The sequence below is a fragment of the Dipodomys ordii genome, unplaced genomic scaffold (genome assembly GCF_000151885.1).
Source record: "Dipodomys ordii isolate 6190 unplaced genomic scaffold, Dord_2.0 Scaffold33, whole genome shotgun sequence".
Lineage (NCBI taxonomy): Eukaryota > Metazoa > Chordata > Mammalia > Rodentia > Heteromyidae > Dipodomys > Dipodomys ordii.
In genome coordinates, this window is record NW_012267249.1 from 1,968,418 (window position 1) to 1,987,054 (window position 18,637).

At 49.0% G+C, this 18,637-nt stretch overlaps 1 protein-coding gene across 1 annotated transcript; it reads right to left on the reverse strand.

Moving 5' to 3' along the window:
- Positions 1 to 504: 504 nt before the first annotated feature.
- Positions 505 to 18,575, reverse strand: Heyl (hes-related family bHLH transcription factor with YRPW motif-like). Its single transcript, XM_013016829.1, has 5 exons — positions 18,496 to 18,575; positions 9,861 to 9,927; positions 8,226 to 8,309; positions 6,737 to 6,818; positions 505 to 1,511 (listed from the first exon to the last, which is right to left on the reverse strand). Exons 1-5 carry the CDS (start codon positions 18,573 to 18,575, stop codon positions 859 to 861), a joined length of 966 nt encoding a protein of 321 aa, XP_012872283.1. The 3' UTR covers positions 505 to 858.
- Between the last annotated feature and the right edge of the window lie 62 nt (positions 18,576 to 18,637).

An 18,637-nucleotide genomic window follows, 5' to 3' on the forward strand; every position in this document is an offset into this window, starting at 1 on the left:
GTCTGTTCTGTGAGTCACTGTGAAGGAGTAGGCAGGGGCAGGCTGGGTGCCTGTTTCTCTGACCCCTGACTCAGTTACTGTCTGCAGGAAATGAGGCAGACTGTGTTCTACTCCTTGGCCTGCAACAACTGCGGCCAGTTATCATACCTGACTGCCATCTGACCTCTCCAGGGAAGTGGTCTGCTTTTAGGGCCATGGTATCCTTTATTCAGCTCAACGTATTTTGGGGAGTGGAACTCGATTTGAATCCAGGGCCGTGTGTTTGCTAACCAGGTGCTCTACCACTCGATGCACATCTCTCCAGCCCTTCTTTGCTTCAGGTTATTTTTCAGGTAGGGTCCTGTGCTTTCTGTCTGGGGACCAGCCTCAGACTACAATCCTCCTATCTATACCTCCTATCTAACCGGGGTTAGAGGTGCAAACAACCACACCTGGCTTTGCTGAAATGGGGGAGGTCTCTGTGGCTTTTTCTTTTTGGTCTTGCTAGCCTCAAAGTACAATCTTCCTGATCTCTACTTCTCAAGTAGTAGCTGGGATTACAGGTGTGAGCCACTGTGCCAGGCCTCATGGTATTGTGTATCTCTAAGGTTCACACATACTGGGCAGGAGAGGGGCTGGCACAGCTCTTAGGGGCCTGTGAATCACCGGGAGGCACTTGGGCATGTGAGAAACCAAACCAAGCCTCTGAGATCAGAAGAGCTCCAGAGGAGCTGGGTAGGTGGGCTGGACCAGCAGTGAGAGAGGAAGGGGTCTCTGCTGAGTGGAAGCAAAGCAGAAAACGCAGCACCTGTTTGAGAGCTCCTAAGAAAAGAAACTTCCTTACTCCTGAGGGATGGAGGTGGGGGATGGGAAGCCAGCTCAGAAAGCCCCAATTTCGGTGATTTCAGACACCCAGGAATGGTAAAGCACAGCACCTGCAGGCCTGCCTGCTGGCCCTGAGCGGGGAGGGCTGGAGGGAGGGAGGGCTACGCAAGCAGTTGTGGGGGAAGATGATGTTAGGAGGGGAGAGATGGGGCTGCTCCTGGTGGCCCTGCTACTTGGCACCACAGGCAGAGGGGCAGTTGGCCTCTCTGGGAGGCAGGCCCTCTGGGTGGAAGATACCCCTCGATTGGGCAACAAATTCCTCCGGGCTGGCAGGATGGTGCCAGGGGCCCTGCGCACAGGTGTGATCCGGAGTGCTGGGATGGAGTAAGTGGGAGAGGAGGTGCTGGGGAGGATGGGGCCAGGGACTCTTCCAAGGATGGTGAGCTGGTTGCTCAGGGCTGGCAGCCCTGGGCAGCTATGGAAGAAGGACCAGGGCCACACAGGGAAGGCCAGGGAGCCGGCTGGCGTGGGTGAAGGCTCCATCTCAGCTGCGTAGCTGTTGAGGTGGGAGAGGAGGCGGATTCGGACAGGGTCTGCACAGCTGCTGGGGCCTTCCAGGACCCCCAGGTACCGGATGACTTCAGTGAGACACTCCCGAAAGCCAATGCTCCGGAAGTCAACCGCCAAGGCACGGGCATCGAAGAATCCTGCAGAAGAAGATACTGTGAGAGAATGCCAGGTTGGGGAAGCACTCAGGCTCAAGACTGCTGGAGAGCTGGACATGCCCCTCTCATTCAGTCTCTGGGTGACCCTGGGTGACCCTGGGTGAGTGCATTCTCAGTCTTCATATCTGTAAAGTGTGAGCAGAACCCAACCTGGGATAGAGGATGGTGGGGCATGGACTCACTGGACTAGAATACATTACAGAATGTAAAGGATGATTTCATCACAATTCATGATGGGGCCAAGGTACCTCCAGTAAGGAGACACTTGGCAGGTGGGAAAAGGCTGAACCTGTAGTTGTGTTGAATAATCCGGCCTGCTACTGGGAGCAGATGCAGGGAAGGGCGGTGATGACAATAGTCATCAGAGCCAGAGGCCCCTCAGAGGAAGGAATATAGTGTCCCAGGGAAACATAAGGACTTTGGAAGTCCACAGAGCTAGATTCTAATCCTGACTAGAGCATTTAATCAGCTGCCTGACCATCTTGCTTTCCTTAGAAATAAAATGAGAGGATATGGCACCTGCTTCACTGGGTGGAGGGGGTATGTGAAATAAAGCCCAGAGAATACCCATCAATGACCAGGGAGCTGTCATATTACTGGCTGGGCTTCTGTTGATTCTGAGTTTGTCTCCTGGATCAAAAGGCAGTCTGAGCCCAGTGGCAGTGACACAGGCCTATAATCCTAACTATATACTCTCAGGAAGGAGGCTGAGATCTGAAGCTCTGAGGATTGTAGACTGATGCCAGCCTGGGGAAAAACAAAAAGCCCACACGAGTCTTATCTCCAGTTCATTAGCAAAAAGCCAAAAGTGGAAGTGTGGCTCAAGTGGGTAGAATACTAGCCTTGAGTGAAAAAGCCAAGACCCTGAATTCAAGCCCTGTACTCGTGTGTATATGTGCCCGTGCGCATACACATGCAATAACCATCAGGCCAGGGGCCATCTCTTTTGCCCTCAGTGAGGGACAGCCAGATGAGCTTTCTACATGGTCATGCACACCGTCACCCCTCTCTTGACCACCTTCTAAACAAAGACAGAGCAGCCATGGGCCGTACTGCCTCAGAACCCCAGCAGCAGCTACCTCATCCTGGCCATGGTTCAGTCCAGAAGGAAAGCTCAGCGAGAGGCTGCATTTGGAGTCAGGACCATCTCAAGTGAGACCTGGATCTGCTGTATTTGTAGCTCTTTGCACACCCCAATACTTTCCTTTCCCTCCCTCCTTCCCTCCCTTCTTCCTTCCTTCCTTCCTTCCTTTCTTTTGGCAGTGGGTTCTGGGTTTGAATTTAGGCCCTAGGCACTGCCTCTGAGCTTTTTTTCTCTCAAGGCTAGCACTCTACTACTTGAGCCACAGCTCTACTGCTGGTAATTTGGTGGTTAATTGAAGATAAGAGTCAGACTTTGCTGTCCAGGCTGGCTTTGAATCATGATCCTCAGATCTCAGTCCCCTGAGTAGCTAGGATCTTACAGGAATGAGCTGCTGGTACCTGGCCTTGATATTTCTCTGTTTCAATTCTTTTTACACTCACATCTGCTGCTTTAGATTCTTTTTATATCTGTATTAAGGCTTAAATTCAGGGCCTTGAACTCTTGCTTGACTTTTCTGCTCAGGGCTGGGACTGTACTACTTGAGCCACAGCTTCATTGCTAGCTCTTTGGTGATTAATTATAGTTAAAGAGTCTCAGGGGCTGGGAATGTGGCTAAGTGGTAGAGTACTTGCCTAGCATGAAGCCCTGAGTTCAATTCCTCAGCACCACATAAACAGAAAAAGCCAGCAGTGGCACTGTGGCTCAAGTGGTAGAGTGCTAGCCTTGAGCAAAAGAAGCTCAAGGACAGTACTGAGGCCCTGAGTTCAAGTCCCAGAACTGGCAAAAAAAAAAAAAAAACCTCAATCCTCAGATCTCAGCTCCCTGAGTAGCTAGGATTATAGGAGTAAGCCACCATGCTGAGTTAGGACTGCTTCTTTCTTACTAAGAATTTCATTTCATTATCTAATAATTCTTATAAATACCTCCTCATTATTTCCACTAAAGATGAGGAAACAGGGGGAGAGAGAGGCTAAATCATTTGCACAGAGCCTGGGCAGTGTGTAAGCCACAACTCCAGTGTTCCCCTCAGCTTTGAACAGGAAAGTGGAGGAGAAAAGCCCCCTTGCTGGTTCTTGTGAGAACCAAAGGAGACAACAAAATTGAAGACTTTTGAAAGCTATAAAATGCTGCCCACACCAACCACTATGCTACTTTCCTTTTAATGGGATAACATGAGCGTAATTTGAACTATCTCGCCACCAGCTGCTAAGCTCCACCTTGAGCAATGCATTCCTCTGTAGAGTTCTCAAAAGCATACCTGTCAGGGTAAGAGGGCAGGCTTGTTAAACTGGCAAACTCCTAAACTCCAGTACAGACCTCCTGTCTCATAATATCTGGGGTGACCTGTGACTCCATTTGCCCCCATAGGACACTGTTTCACTCTGAGGACAAAGAAACACTAGATTGGGCCTTGTAAAATGTAAATGTCCGGCTGGGCACTAGTGGCTTAGCCTGTAATCCTAGTTCTGTAGAAGCTGATTATCTGAGGATCATGTTTCAAAACCAACCCTGGAAGAAAAGTCTATGAGACTCTTATCAAGGGCTGGGAATGTGGCTCAGTGGTAGAGTGCTTGCCTAGCATGGATGAAGACTTGGGTTCGATTCTTTAGTACCTTAAAAACAGAAAAAGCTGAAAGTGGAGCTGTGGCTCAAGTGGTAGAGTGCTAGCCTTGAGCAAAAGAAGCTCAGGGACAGTGCCCAGGCCCTGAGTTCAAGCCCCAGGACTGGCAAAAAAAAAAAAAAACAAAAAAACAAAAAAAAACCTCTTCTGCCACTGAGCAGCAAAAAGCTGGAAGTAGAGGGATGGTTCAAATGGTAGAGTTCTACCTTGAACAAAAAGCCAAGTGAGAGCCCAAGGCCCCAATTCAAACTCCTGTATCGGTATAAAAAAATAAAATAAAAAAGCAATGGTTCTCTTTCTAAGTAGCAAATTGTCTTTGGGACTTTGTCTTTGTGTCCAAGACGTGAGACAAAAATTTTCATTTGGGGCTGGGAAGGTGGCTCAGTGGTAGAGTGCTTGCCTCGCACGCATGAGACCCTGGGTTCGATTCCTCAGCACCACATAAGCAGAAAAAGCCAGAAGTGGTGCTGTGGCTCAAGCTGAAGAGCTGAGGGATGGCGCCCAGACCCAGAGTTCAGGCCTCACGATTGACCAAAAAAATAAAAAATAAATAAAAAGTATACATTTTTTGTTGTTTGGGCAGTGCTGAGGTTTGAAATCAGGGTGTTCTACCACTTGAACACCTCTAGCCTTTTTTGCTTTTAGTTTTTTGTTTTGTCAGTTGTGGGGCTTGAACTCTAGGCCTGGCCGCTGTCCCTCAGCTCTTCAGCTCAAGATGAGCGCTCTACCACTCAAACCACAGTGCCACTTCTGGTTTTCTGGTGGTTTATTGGAGATAAGAGTCTCAGGGACTTTCCTGCCTGGGCTGGCTTTGAACCATGATACTCACATCTCAGCCTCCTTAGTAGCTAGGATTACAGGCATGAGCCACCGGTGCCTGGCTGCTTTATTTTTCAAACAATGTCTCACAGTTTTACCTATTCCTCCCTTATATAGGAGCTACAGATACACACTATTAATCTGGTTTGTTGATTAAAATGAAGGGCTTCCTTTTTGTCTCAGCTGACATTAAACTATGAGTCCTCCTGACTTCCATCTCCCAAGTAGCTGGGATTGTAGATCTGAGCCACCTTGCCTAGCTACAGAAAGTTTTACTGGGGGGGGGGGGCGAGGGAAATGGGAGGGCAGGGATGGTAAGGGAAACAGAGGAGGCAACAATGCTTGATAAGAAATGTACTCATTACGTTGCTCTTGTAATTGTAAATCCCTCTGTATGGTATTTTCACAATAAAAAACTTATTAATATACATATATATATATACATAAAGAAAGTCTTACTCCACTTTTTTCCTCATAGCTGGTGCTCTAACACTTGAGCCATGCCTCCACTTCTGGCTTTTTGCTAGTTAACTGGTGATGAAAATCTCTTAGATTTGCCTTCCAGGACTAGCTCTGAACCTCAATTCTCAGATCTCAGCCTCCCAAGTAGCTACGATTACAGGCATGAGTTACTGGCACCTGGCAAGGAAGTCTCTTTGAAGCTATAGGTGCATGATTTTAAGGGTCTAATTTAAAATAATAGAATGATTTGTGTTCTCCTTCAATCTGGACACCTGCTGTGAATTTGGCATGTCACCCAGCACTGCCTAGGACATAACAGCAACCCAGAAACTTAAACCAAGAAAACATCTCTGGTTAGAATTTTCAGGTGGAGGCTAGGCATAGAGGCTCAAACCTGAAATCCTAGCTAATAGGGAGGCAGAGCTTGGGGTTTATGGTTTGAAGCCAGCCTGAACAAGAAGTTTTCAAATCTCCATCCTAAACAATGACTAGCAAGGTGGTGTGTGCCTGTCATCCCAGTGATGCAGGGAAACACAAAAGGAACAGGACTTAGGCCAGCCTGGGAACAAAGTGAAAATAATGAATTAAAAGGAGACTAGAGGGGCTGGGAAGGTGGCTCAGTGGTAGAGCACTTGCCTTGCACGCCAGAGGCCCCGGGTTCGATTCCTCAGCACCACATAAGCAAAAAGAAAAAAGCCAGAAGTGGCACTGTGGCTCAAGTGGTAGAGCATTAGCCTTGAGCTGAAGAGCTGAGGGACAGCGCCCAGGCCCAGAGTTCAGGCCCCACGACTGGACCCCCAAAAAAAATTTAAAAAAAATAAAAATAAAAAGAGACTAGAGGCATGGCTCAAATAGTAGAATGCCTGACTAACAAGCTAGAGGCCCTGAGTTGAATCTCCAATGTCACAAAAACAAAGTAAATAAATACATCAGGTGTTTCCTTTCTGGATTCAGGCAGGTCTCAGGCTGCAGTTGGCTCCTTTGGGTCACCCCTTAATTTCCTGGAGGCAAGAACAATGTCATGGTGAGAAAGCTCCTGCAAGGCCTGGAAGGGCAGAGGTGGCAACACCGAGAGTGGAACAGGCCATGCTGAGAGACGAATCACAAGCTTGCTGAACAATCAATGGGATTTGTTTGCTGTGGCTCACCAGAGGATCCTCAGGACCCAGCCTCAAATATTTGTCATTACAACTGAATCCCAAGAGAGAAGAGCATCAGTACCTGTCCCGCCAGTGGCGTGGAGCATTTTCAAGTGATCCACCGTCATCTGCAAGACCTCAGCTTTCTCCAGTTTGGAAGAGCCCTGTAGGTACAGAAGGCATGCAGGTTCCAGTCAGCCCCTGATACTCACCAGCCCTGCCTGTCATGAGGGCTCACTGTCTTGAATTCTCTCTTGTGAAATGCTTCTGAAGCCGTCTTCCCAGGAAGAACCCGAGCCTCTCCCTCTCCACAAGAGTCCCTTGAAGGTAGACTCCAGGTCTAGTTCATGGGTGCTCCCCAAAAGGTTTCAGTGAACATCTGTGGGATAACTGACTTCTCACCTGTACGCCACCCGTGCTTTGCAGCTTAAGGCAAGAATATCTGATGCTGTCTGATTTAACCAAATGACTCCCTGCCAAATCCCTTCAGCTCAACAGGTTCAGTGACAGAGTGTTCACTCTCTCAGCTACCTGTCTCGCCTCCAAAGAGCTCTGGAAATGTCAGGAGTCACATCGCAGAGTCCCATGTTTCCTTTCTGCTCAGCTAGTAAGTGGCTGAATGCGAGTTGGGAGATCTCTGTTCTCTGTGCCTAGCACATTTAGAATGAGCTCTATTCTGAATCATTTTTTTGGATTCTACATAAATGGACGTAAGTCGGATATAAAGTCACCATAGCTGCAACATTTCGCTAAGTATAAATTTACTTTTCTTCCTTTTTGTAAGTCTTGGGACTTGAAATCAGGGCCTGGGCCCTTGAACTCTTTTGCTCAAGGTTAGCGTTCTACCACTGCTTGGAGCCACAGTACCACTTTTGGCTTTTTCTGAGTAACTTCCTGGAAATAAGAGTAAGCCTTTCCTGCCTGGCTTCAACCCATGATCCTCAGATCTCAAGATCTCAAGTAGTTAGGATTACAGGCATGATCCACCAGTGCCTGGCTACTTCTGTTTATTTGGGTTTTTTTGTGGGGGGGGGGCGTAGTTAAAATGGAGATAAGAATTATAGACTTTCTTTCCTGGGCTGGCTTTGAACTGCAATTCTCAAATCCCAGCCTCCTGCATATCTAAGATTACAGATGTGAGCCACCAGTGCTCCACTACCATTCTCTCTCTTTTTTTTTCTGTATGGGCTAGTAATGGGTCTAGAACTTAGGACCTAGTGCTCTCACTTAGCTTTTGCATTCATGGTTGGCACTCTACCACTTGAGCCATACTTTTACTTCCAACCTTTTGCTAGTTAATTGGAGATAAGAGTCTCGTGGACTCTTACCTGCCCAAGGTGGCTTCCAACCTCTATCCTCAGATCTCAGCATCTTAAGTAGCTAGAATTATAGGCATGAGCCACCAGTGCCTGGCTAAATTTCCATTCTTTGTCCCCAGCTGGTGACAGCTATTCCTAAATGACCACAATACCCTATCAGCCAATATCCCTTTGCAAAAGCTGCTATGAGAGACACACCCTACTTGTCACTAACTCAGTATTTCCTCTGGCTCCATCAGCAATATCACCTACCTGTTTCTCAAAGGCAGTGGGGACCAGGCGCCGCAGTTCAGAGAGACTACTGTTGATGCGATCTCGACGTCGTTTCTCTATGATCTGCAAATGAACGACAAGAAATTACCCACATGTACGCACTCTCTCACAGTTCCTGTGTGCCTGGATGGACTCTGACTCATTTTCCCTCATCATATTTTCATGAGGGAGGAGGAAACTGAGGCTCAGTAATTTGCTTGAGGACTCACAGCTAGAGAGCACAAACCTGGAAGAAGTCAGATCTTGTGTCTTGGTCTGTAAGGTGGAGTGGGAGGGGAGGAGACAGAGCTTATTTAGGATGGTTAGTCCCAGGTAAAGCAGGGTGTGGGCCAGTCAGAATGGGAGCACCAGCCTCAGCCCTGCTCCCCCTGCCCCCTGCAGGGGGGAGCAGCAGTTGCACCAGTGTTAGTCTTCCTGTGTCTGGGTTACCAGAGGTGCTGAGAGTTCTAGGACTTGTCCTTTCTAGCTGTAGAGCCCTTCATTTACATTATTTCCTTCTCTCTCAATCCTGGTAGCAGAATACACATAGTAGGGCAGGAAAATAACCTTTCATTTTTCAGAGAAAGAACATGAACGTGGCCTGGCACTATTGGCTCACATCTGTAATCCTAGCTACTCAGGAAGCTGGAATCTGTGGATCAATATTTGGAGCTAGCACAGGTAGGAAAGTCAGTGAAACTCTTATCTCTGATTAACAACCAAAAAGCTGGAAGTGAGCCAGGCGCCAGTGGACCCTGCCTATTGTAATTAATTCTTAGGTGGCTGAGATCTGAAGATTGTGGTTCAAAGCCAGCCTAGGCAGAAAGTCTATGAGAATCTTATCACCAATAAACTATTCAGAAAAAGCCCAAAGTGGCACTGTGGATCAAGTAGTAAAGTGCTAGCCTTGAGCACAAAGAGTCACAGGGGCATAGGTCCTGAGTTCAAGCCCCAGGACCAGCAAAAAAAAAAAAAAAAGGAAGAAAAAAATAAAGAAAAAGCTGGAAGTGGAGGTATGGCTCAGGTTGCAAACCATTAGCCTGGAGTAAAAAAAGCTCAGGGACAGTGCCCATGCCTTGAGTTCAAACCTCAGTATCAGGGGACACACACACACACACACACACACACACACACACACACACAATCATGAGTGTGGGAGGGAAGTGGCTTGTCTAAGGGCTCATGGGGAGTGAGTGGCCTGGCTGGCCTCTGTCAGATCCTCAGCCATTGCATTCCCAGTGTGCAAGCACAGCTGTTTCCTGGGTGAGAGGCAGGGCTGGACAAGATGGACAGTGGAAAGCGGTAAGCCTTCTCATTCTGCCTGCCTCCTCACTCACTGAGAGAAGTTCTAGGCTGGGGGGGGGGGAAGGGGGGAGGGAGGAAGGGGAAACTGGAACAAAAGTAACAGATGTTGCTCAGAGAGCCCTTATGCACTTAATCTTCACGATTCCAGCCATATACAGGCGGAAATAAGGCACTGAAGGAGAAGTGGTTTCCCTGGATTTGAACCCTGGGCGGCTGGCTTGGGGTGACGTGATGTTTCAAGGACAGGTTCATGGGCCAGCCCCAACCCCTCCCTCTGGGAGGATCCAGGGAAAACTGACTGGGCCACTGCAGGACTGAGAGCACACTCACCCCTCTGCGTTTCTTCCTAGCTTGCATCTGTGAAGGGCTGGAGGCGGACAGCGGCCTGGCCATCTGGCTGTGGAGGAAGAAGAGAAAGGCCATTTTCTCAGGATGGGAGACTATCTCTCCTGCCTGGACTGATTGGAATGGCTAGGCTGGCAATGGACCGTGGTCTCCCAGGCCAGGGAAGGGCTCCAGGGCTGGCCTGGGAAGGGGCACTCCCTTCCCCCTTTCCCCCCAGGGTCTCTTTTCATTCCCAGCCAAGTCCTCCATGTGCTCTGAGCTGTCTGCCTGCCGCGCTCGTTGGAGTCTGTGTGAAGCCAGTGGAGAATTGTCTTGGCCCCAACCTCCTGGCTTAGCCCCTAACCCCTTGCTTCTGCCCCTGGCTTCAGGGATCTTAGACCTGGGGCTGCCACTCTCTGATCTGGTCCTGCAACCCGATCCAGGGGGCGGGCCGGCGGATGGTGCGGGCCTGGCAGTGGCGGGTGGCCCGAGCAGGGGCCAGGCGGGGCGGGTTGGGTTTCAGAGCGAGCCGAGCCCCTGGGAAGGAGCGTGGAAAGAGCAGATGCCGCCGCTTCCCACGGCCGGCGCCACCGCCCTCCGCCCGGCCCGCAGCTGCCGCCTCCTCCCACGCGGCAGGCCAGGGGAGGCAGCATCTGGGTCACAGGCCCCTCTTGAATGCTTGGGGACACTGCCCTGGCCTCCCTGAAGGCCTGCGTTCCTCCATAACCCAGGCGGAACCCAGGCCTTCCTTTGCAGCCCCAGCTGCATCATGGACATTCGCCTGCAGCCCAGGAGTTTTCATTAAGAACAGGCTCAGCCCCTGGGCAGGGGGCGGTGGGGGCAGGGATGGTAGGGAAGATTGTGAAGGGGGCCCTGCCCCTTCAGATTTTGACCTGCAGACCAATTGCTGACCGTCTAGATTACACCAAGGTATCCTTTATGTAGCCAACATAGGAGGACCTGTTCAGGCCTGCAGGTGTTCACCTGCCCAATGCCACACATCTGAACAGGAACCCTCACTTACCTTCACCCCTGCTCCTTGTCCCCTGGGTTTTCCATCTCACTGGGGTCACCCCCAGCTTGGAGTTCTGCAAGGCTGAAACCTGGCACTTTGATTGACCCTGTCTTCCTTCATCCTCACTCTACTCCATCCAAACCTGCCTGCTCTGTTGTAAACTGTGCGTCATGTTTGTCCTCCTGACTTAGTATTCAGGACCAGGCCTCTTGACATCTCTCACTTGGAGGCCTGCATGAGCCTATGGGGCCCCACTCTCCGTGGTCTCTCCTTAGGTCTGTTTGTACCCTCTCTATTCCCACTGCAGGCACAGTGATCATTTAAATGCAAATCTGAGTGGTGTGTGTTTGTGTGTGTGTGTGTGTGTGTGTTGGTCCTGGGGCTTGAATTCTGTGTGTGTGTGTGTGTGTTGGTCCTGGGGCTTGAATTCTGGGCCTGGGCACTGTCCCTCAGCCTTTTTGTTCAAGACTGGTGCTTTTCCACTTGAGCCACAGCTCCATTTCCAGCTTTTTTTGATGGTTAATTGGAGATGAGTCTCGTGGACTTTCCTGCCCAAGCCGGCTTTGAACTACAAATTCTCAGATCTCAATTTCCTAAGTAGCTAGGATTACAGGTGTGAGCCACCAGTGCCTCCTCAGTATGATCACATACACACTTACACTTACAAGGGTGTTGAACTTGTGCTTGCTACACAAGTGCTCTACCATTTGAGTTATACCCCCAGCTCTCCCAATGCTTTGAAGATCAAAACCACTATCCTTCAGGTGGCCCAGGTGGCCCCTATCACTTCCACATTTCAATTCTCTTTCATTGTGTGTGCTCCTGCTGTGAACTCACTAACTCCTGTAGTTTCACATCCTGTTCCCCTACTCTAGAATCCTCTGTTCTACTCCATCTCTCCATCCCAAACCCCAACCCCTTTGACTAGTAACTTCAAACATCCTGTAGATCTCAACTCAAATGTCAACTCCTTTTTCGTTTTTAACATCCTCACTTCCACTAGATGGTCTTTGTTCTATACAATCCTAGCCTACTGCCAGTTTGTGTTTCGTACTTACAAGGTTTTTTTAAAAAAATTAATATTCTTTGTGTGTGTGTGTGTGTGTGTGTGTGTGTATGTATGTATGTGTATGCAAGAGACAGACAGACAGAGACAGACAGACAGAGACAGAGGGACAGAGAGAGTATTGGGGTTTGAACTCAGGGCCTCAAGCTCTCTATTGGCTTTTTTTCTTTTTTACAAGGCTCTCTCTCTCTTGTCAGTTGTGGGGCCTGAACTCTGGGCCTGGGCACTGTTCCTGCACTCTTCAGCTCAAGGTTAGCGCTCTACCACTTGAGCCACAGTGCCACTTCCAACTTTTCTTCTTTGTGGTGCTGAGGAATTGAGCTCAGGGCCTCATGCATGCAAGGCAAGCACTCTACCACTGAGCCACCTTCCTAGCCCAAGGCTGGCACTCTCTACCACTAAAGCCAATCTCCTACTTTTGGCTTTTTGCTGAAATAAGAGTCTCATGAAGTCTTCTACTGAGACTGGTTTCAATGAGTCTCAGATCTCAGTAGAGATCTCAGTAGCTAGGATTATAGGTGAAAGCCACTAATGCCCAGCTCATTTAATATATATATATATTTTTTTTGGTCGGTCATGGGGCTTGAACTCTGGGCTTGGGCCCTGTCCCTCAGCTCTTCAGCTCAAGGCGAACACTCTACCACTTGAGCTACAGCACCACTTCCTCATTTAATATTTATCTCTCCAACAAACAAGCTCCATGAGCTCACAGATGACATCAGTGTCATGTACCACGGTAGCCCTGGTCCTCAGAAAGTATTTGGAACATACCCATCTTGTTCTCTCTGGCATCACTGAAGAACACAGATATGACCACCATAAAACCTATGTTCTGGGCCTTTGTGGAATGGGGGTGCATGTGGCTTACTTTGAGATACCTCCAGGTATCTACCCTCATGACACTTGAGATTGGATCATTTTCATCAATACTTCAAATAACGTTTGCAGGAGAGACCAGATAAGGTCAGATCTTGCCGCTATGCCTCTGTTTGGTGCAGCCACATCTGGAAAAGCATGTATCCCACCCACACATCTGGACAAGCAGAGCTGGTAAGAGGCCTGGGAAAGCTCCTGGGAGGTAGGGCACAGTGAGGCAGGTCTGGAGCTCAGACACCAGATCCTGAGATCTGCAGAGCCGTCTGTTTACAAAGCTTCCCTGGTTCACTGGGGACAAGCCCCAGGAGCCAAGGTACATAAGAGACATGGCCTTTGTTCCCCTTGCTGGATAAAGCATCTCCCTGAGTATTGGGTTAGCTTTGTGCACGTCACTGCCTCTCAGCCTGATCCCTCCTCAGGGACCATCTGTTGGAGCCTGATGCACCCATTTTAGGACAGGCAGCTCTGCTCTCTCATTTTCCAGTCTCTTGGTTCATTCCTCTCTGCAGCATGGTCTTCCCCTCCCCCTCCCCCCTAGATCTTATTGGCAACGCTCGCTTTCTGTTCCTTCCTTCCTTCCTTCCCTCCTTTCTTCCTTCCTTCCTCTCTCCCTCCCTTCCTCCATCCTTCCCTTCCTTTCTTCCTGTGTTGTAACTGGGGCTTGAACTCAAGACTTGGGCATTGTCTTTTTTTCACTCAAAGCTGGCATTCTACCTCTTGAACCATAGCTCCATTTCAGGCTTTTTTTTTTGAGGGGGGATTAATTGAAGAAAAGAGTCACATGGACTTTCCTGCTTGGGTTGGCTTCAAGGTTTCCATCCTTGGCCTCTCAAGTAGCTGGAATTACAGGTGTAAACCACAAGTGCCTGCTCACTTTATGGTTTTCTTTTCTTTTCTTTTTTTTTTTGCCAGTCCTGGGGCTTGAACTCAGGACCCAAGCATTGACCCTGAACTTCTTTTTGCTCAAGGCTAGCACTCTACCACTTGAGCCATAGCACCACTTCCAGCCTTTTCTGTTTGTGTGGTATTGAGGAATTGAGCCCAGAGCTTCATGCATGTTAGGCAAGCACACTACCTCTAAGCCACATTCCTAGGCCCACTTTATGGTTTTCTTGGCATCACTGCATGTCTTTCTCTCCTCTGAGCCCTGAGAAAATCCCATTTCACAGATGAGGATGCTGAGCCTCAGGGAGCTAAAGAAGCTTGTTCAGCCCACGCAGCTGCTAAGCATGAGAATCCTTGTCTTCTGGCTCCCAATTCAGCATTGTTTTTCTCTCCTAAGTCTGACTTCCTGTCTGTCTGAATAGTCTTCCAGTCTCTCTATCCTTACAGCCTCCAGCCGGAGCTCCTGCAGCCTGTGATCTGGCTCTGACAGTGGGAGGAGGGGTGGGAGCTTCTCCTCTGAGAGTCTGAAAATAAGGCAGAGAGGATATGCTGGCTACCAAGAGCTGCTCCATGGGCCTCTTGGAGCCCCAGAATTCCAGGGTAGTCTCTGGGAGTGGAATAGCCTTTCAGGCCATCTGGTCGTGGATCCTGACCACCCTTGGTGCTGACTCCACCTGGGAACTTCCCTGTGGGACTCTTGCAGATGACTGCACTTGATTCAAAGGCAGAATCCTAATATGCCAAATGAAAGGTCTCAGATAGCACTGAGCCCACGGGTAAAATGGAAAGACACAGATAAGGAAGGGATCTTCTATAGGCTGCCCAGCCAATGAGAGAAAATCCAGAACCAGAGCTAGGTTCCATGGCTTTTAATTTAGGGCTCTGGCCAACGTGCCCTGGATATTCATCATCACATTATGACCTAACAGTATGTTTCATTCTAGAAGGAATTTCCACATCCATCTATCTCACTTATTGCACAACAGCTCTCTATTCCATTTTTAGGAAATAGAATTATAGTTATGGGGATGCGTGTGACAGACACAGAGCAGAGTTAAGAATCATGCCCAGTAAATCTAGTCTTCCTGTTAGATCTTTCGCTGGTGACCCCTTAGACAGCAGTATTTATTGGACATGACCTTGTGCCAAAGCAAGGAACCATGTGCTGCATGCCAATGCCTCACCTGGGGAGAAGCGTATCTGCAATCTTATTTTGGAAGAGATAAAACTCAGGTTCAGAAGGGAATAAAGTCACTTTCCCGAGTACGTGGAATGGAGAGTCAAACTCAGGCTTGACTTCAAAGGAGCCTGATATGTGACAGGTGTTCATTAAATGTTCACAGAGGCGGAGGGAAGAGGCTGTCTTCTGTTTGGACCCAACATGCATCAGGGAAGGGGTTATCGGCTTTAGATAGGGTGATTCCCACAGACGGGGCAGGATGCTAGCAGCAGGCAAATGCCCCTCATGACAATGGGACACACCCTGTTCTTTCCTCTCAGGTCTCGGAGTGTGTGGGACTGGTGCCCTGCCTCTGACCCCAGGAGGTTGGCTGCCCCAGCCTTGTGGCCCTTGTCACTGTTTATCTGGTTTTCTTTGTACATGAAGCGCTTCTTCTCTGAGAGTTCCCTGAGGGCAGAGGCCAAGCAGGATACATCTGGGCTCTGATGCCCAGCCCTGGGTCTGGACCACAGCAGGCATCGTTCAACAGGCCCTGAATTGAAGCATTTATGTCTGCTGGGGGGGAGGGCCCTCTGGGAAGTGCTACAAAGAGGCGTCTATAAGTCAGCCTGTGCCAGATGTCCAGCTGCTTTCCCTGCTCAGAGGGGTCTGCCCTTCTAAGAAGCGCCTCTAAAAGTGGGCTATAGCCAAAATGACAAAACTCTGTAAAGAAAGCACAGACAAACAGACAGACAGACAGACAGACACACACACACACACACACACACACACACACACACCTCATTGACATCACCTTCAGGAAGCATTTTCTGCTATCTTTGCTTGTTGATGACCCTACCCCACATAGGTGCCTTCACAGGCCACAGCCTGTTCTCTTTCTGTTCTATACATAGTCTTTGTTTGACCTGTCAGTTTTTGCCTAGGCTGTATAGTTGTAGAGGACACATCAGCTCCCTGGCATCATTTTTGTGCCCTGGACCCATGAAGACCAAGAGACATTAAATTTGTAACTCTCTCCACCATCCCCTCATGGTGTTGGCCTGCTAGCAGGTACAGGCGTGGAGAATTGTTTCTCTAAATTGCAGGTTCTAATGGGGGTTGAACCTAGGGTAATGTTCCTGCTTGGCAAGCACTCTTCTGCTGAGCTACATCTCCAACTAGGATTTGTGATTGAGTCAGCATCTTCCTGGTCTCAGAAAACTAGAGAGCAATAGAATTATGAAATGCTTTTAATAAACACCATTAAGAATTGGGATGGGGTGTGGCTCAGAGGTAGCGCACTGTTATGTAACATGTGCATGTGCAAGGGTCTAGGTTCAATCCCAGGTATTGCAAAAAAGAAAAAGAGGGGCTGGGAAGGTGGCTCAGTGGTAGAGCGCTTGCCTTGCACACCTGAGGCCCTGGGTTCAATTCCTCAGCACCACATAAGCAGAAAAACTGGAAGTGCTGCTGTGGCTCAAGTGGTAGAGTGCTGGCCTTGAGCTGAAGAGCTAAGGGATGCACTCGGGCCTAGAGTTCAGGCCCCACGACCAACAAAAAGAAAAAAGAAAGAAATGAACCCTATCCCCTTCTAACTCTTCTGTTGTTTTTGTTTATTTGAGATGGAGTTTCACCATGTAGCTGAGACTGGCTTCAGACTTGAGCTCCTCCTCTATCTGCTGGGATGGCAGGTGTGTGACAACAACCCAGCTTGTTCCCCTTCCAATTTTAGTCTAGAGATGACGAGACAGATGAAGTAGCTCTCTCCCTTTCACTCCTACCCTCCTTTATAATACTGATGTGGAAACAGGCTCAGATGGGGAAACTGTCTGAGCCTGCATCTAGTTTGAGACTACTTGGTGGCAGAATGTTTGCCTAGATGCATGAGGCCTTTGATTTAGTTCCTAGTACTGAAGGAAAACGAAGGAAGGAAGGAAGGAAGGAAGGAAGGAAGGAAGGAAGGTCATAAAAGGAGAGTTAGTGGCAGCTATTGGACTGACCAGGCCTGCAGATTCCTGGTTTGTCCCTGCAGCTATTTTAAGGGCGTATGCCTGGCACTAACTAAACGTTTGCTTCATGTTGAGCCCTGAGCTAAGCTCTTGACCTATACTCTCATTTGATTTTTACAACACTCCTATGAAATTGGCTCTATTATGTATTCCCATTTTACAGATGAGAAAACTGAAGCTTAGAGAATTCACAGAGCTGGGAGGCAGCAGAATGTTTTGTTTTGTTTTTGAAAAAGCAGTGTCTTGCTCAGCAATGATGGCTCATACCTCTAATCCTAGCTACTCAAGAGGCTGAGATCTGAGGATAGCAGTTCAAAGTCAGCTGGGGAAGGAAAGTCCATGAGACTTTTTTTTTTTTGTCTGTTGTGGGGCTTGAACTCAGGGCCTAGGTGCTGTCCCTGGCTCTTACTAAAGGCTAGAGCTCTACCACTTTGAGCCACAGCTCAACTTCTGATTTTTGAGTGGTTAATTGGAGATAGGAGCCTTACAGGGACTTTTGTGCCTGGCACCAGAGGTTCAGGTCTGTAATCCTAGCTACTCAGGAAACTGAGATCTGAGGATCAAGGTTTGAAGGATTACGGGCTAGGATTAAAGGCTAAGATTACAGGTGTGAGTCACCGGTGCCCTGTATGTAGGAAATTTTTATCTCCAATTAACCACCAGAAAAGCCAAAAGTGGAGCTATGGCTCAAGTGGTAGAGCACCAGCCTTGAGCAATAAGGAACAAAGCCCAGGTTTTGAGTTTAAGCCTCAGTATTGGCAAATACATACCACCACCACCACCAACAACAACAAAAAAGCAATTTGTTCTAAAGGCTCAAATCAAATCAAATAATTATAAACTAGAAGTAAATGACATTGGTTTGGTAGAAAGAGCCCTGGAAATGGAATATTGGTCCTTGCAAGTTGGCTACTATTGGCTTCGAACCAAAACCAGAATGCTAAATTTCACTTTGCTCAAGGAGAATTTTTGTTCTCCCTGAAGCTTTTTGTGAACTCGATGAAAAGCACATCAAACTAGGTTAACAGTGGGAAAGTATTCTTATTCTACATAGTGAACAGATTCTAGACAGGGCATGTGGAATCAACATCCATGAAGATTTGCTAAGGTCTTCAAGAGAAGCCAGGTGCCAGTGTTTCCTGTCTGTAATTTTAGCTATCCAAGAAACTAAGATCTGAGGGCCAGGGTTCAAAGCCAGCCCAGGCAGGAAAATCTGTAAGACTTTAATCTCCAATTAACCAGCAAAAAGACAGAAATGGAACTGTGGCTCATCTGGTAGAGTGCCAGCCTTGAGTGAAAAAGCTCAAGGACAGCTCCCAGGCCCCGAGGGAACGGTGCATACACAAGATGTCTCCAGGAAAAATCCTCACCAGTGGCCACCCCCACGGAGGCGCTTCGGCAGAAAGTCCATCAATAACTGGACACCAAATCCCCAGCAGAACTAGACCTCCACCCCAGCATCCGGAACCCTGCACGGACGGGCAGACACACCCAGGACTCCGCAGCGAGTGTGCAAGGGTGCACGCTGCTCACACCTCCAACCTGCGGGCATCTCCCAGGTCGGACGCCCGCTGAGTCCCTCGGGCCTCCCTCGGTGAGTCCGAGTCCCGCTCCCCGGACCCAGCCCTTACCTCCGATCGCCCTCGCGGCCCACGTCGATGGGTCCGTCGGACTCGCCGTCCGAGCCGCTCGGCTCCCTGGGCCGCTTCATGGTCAGCGCCGGCTTCCAGGCTGTCAGCCCCGCGCTCGGGCTCCGAGTCCGCCCGTCGGGCC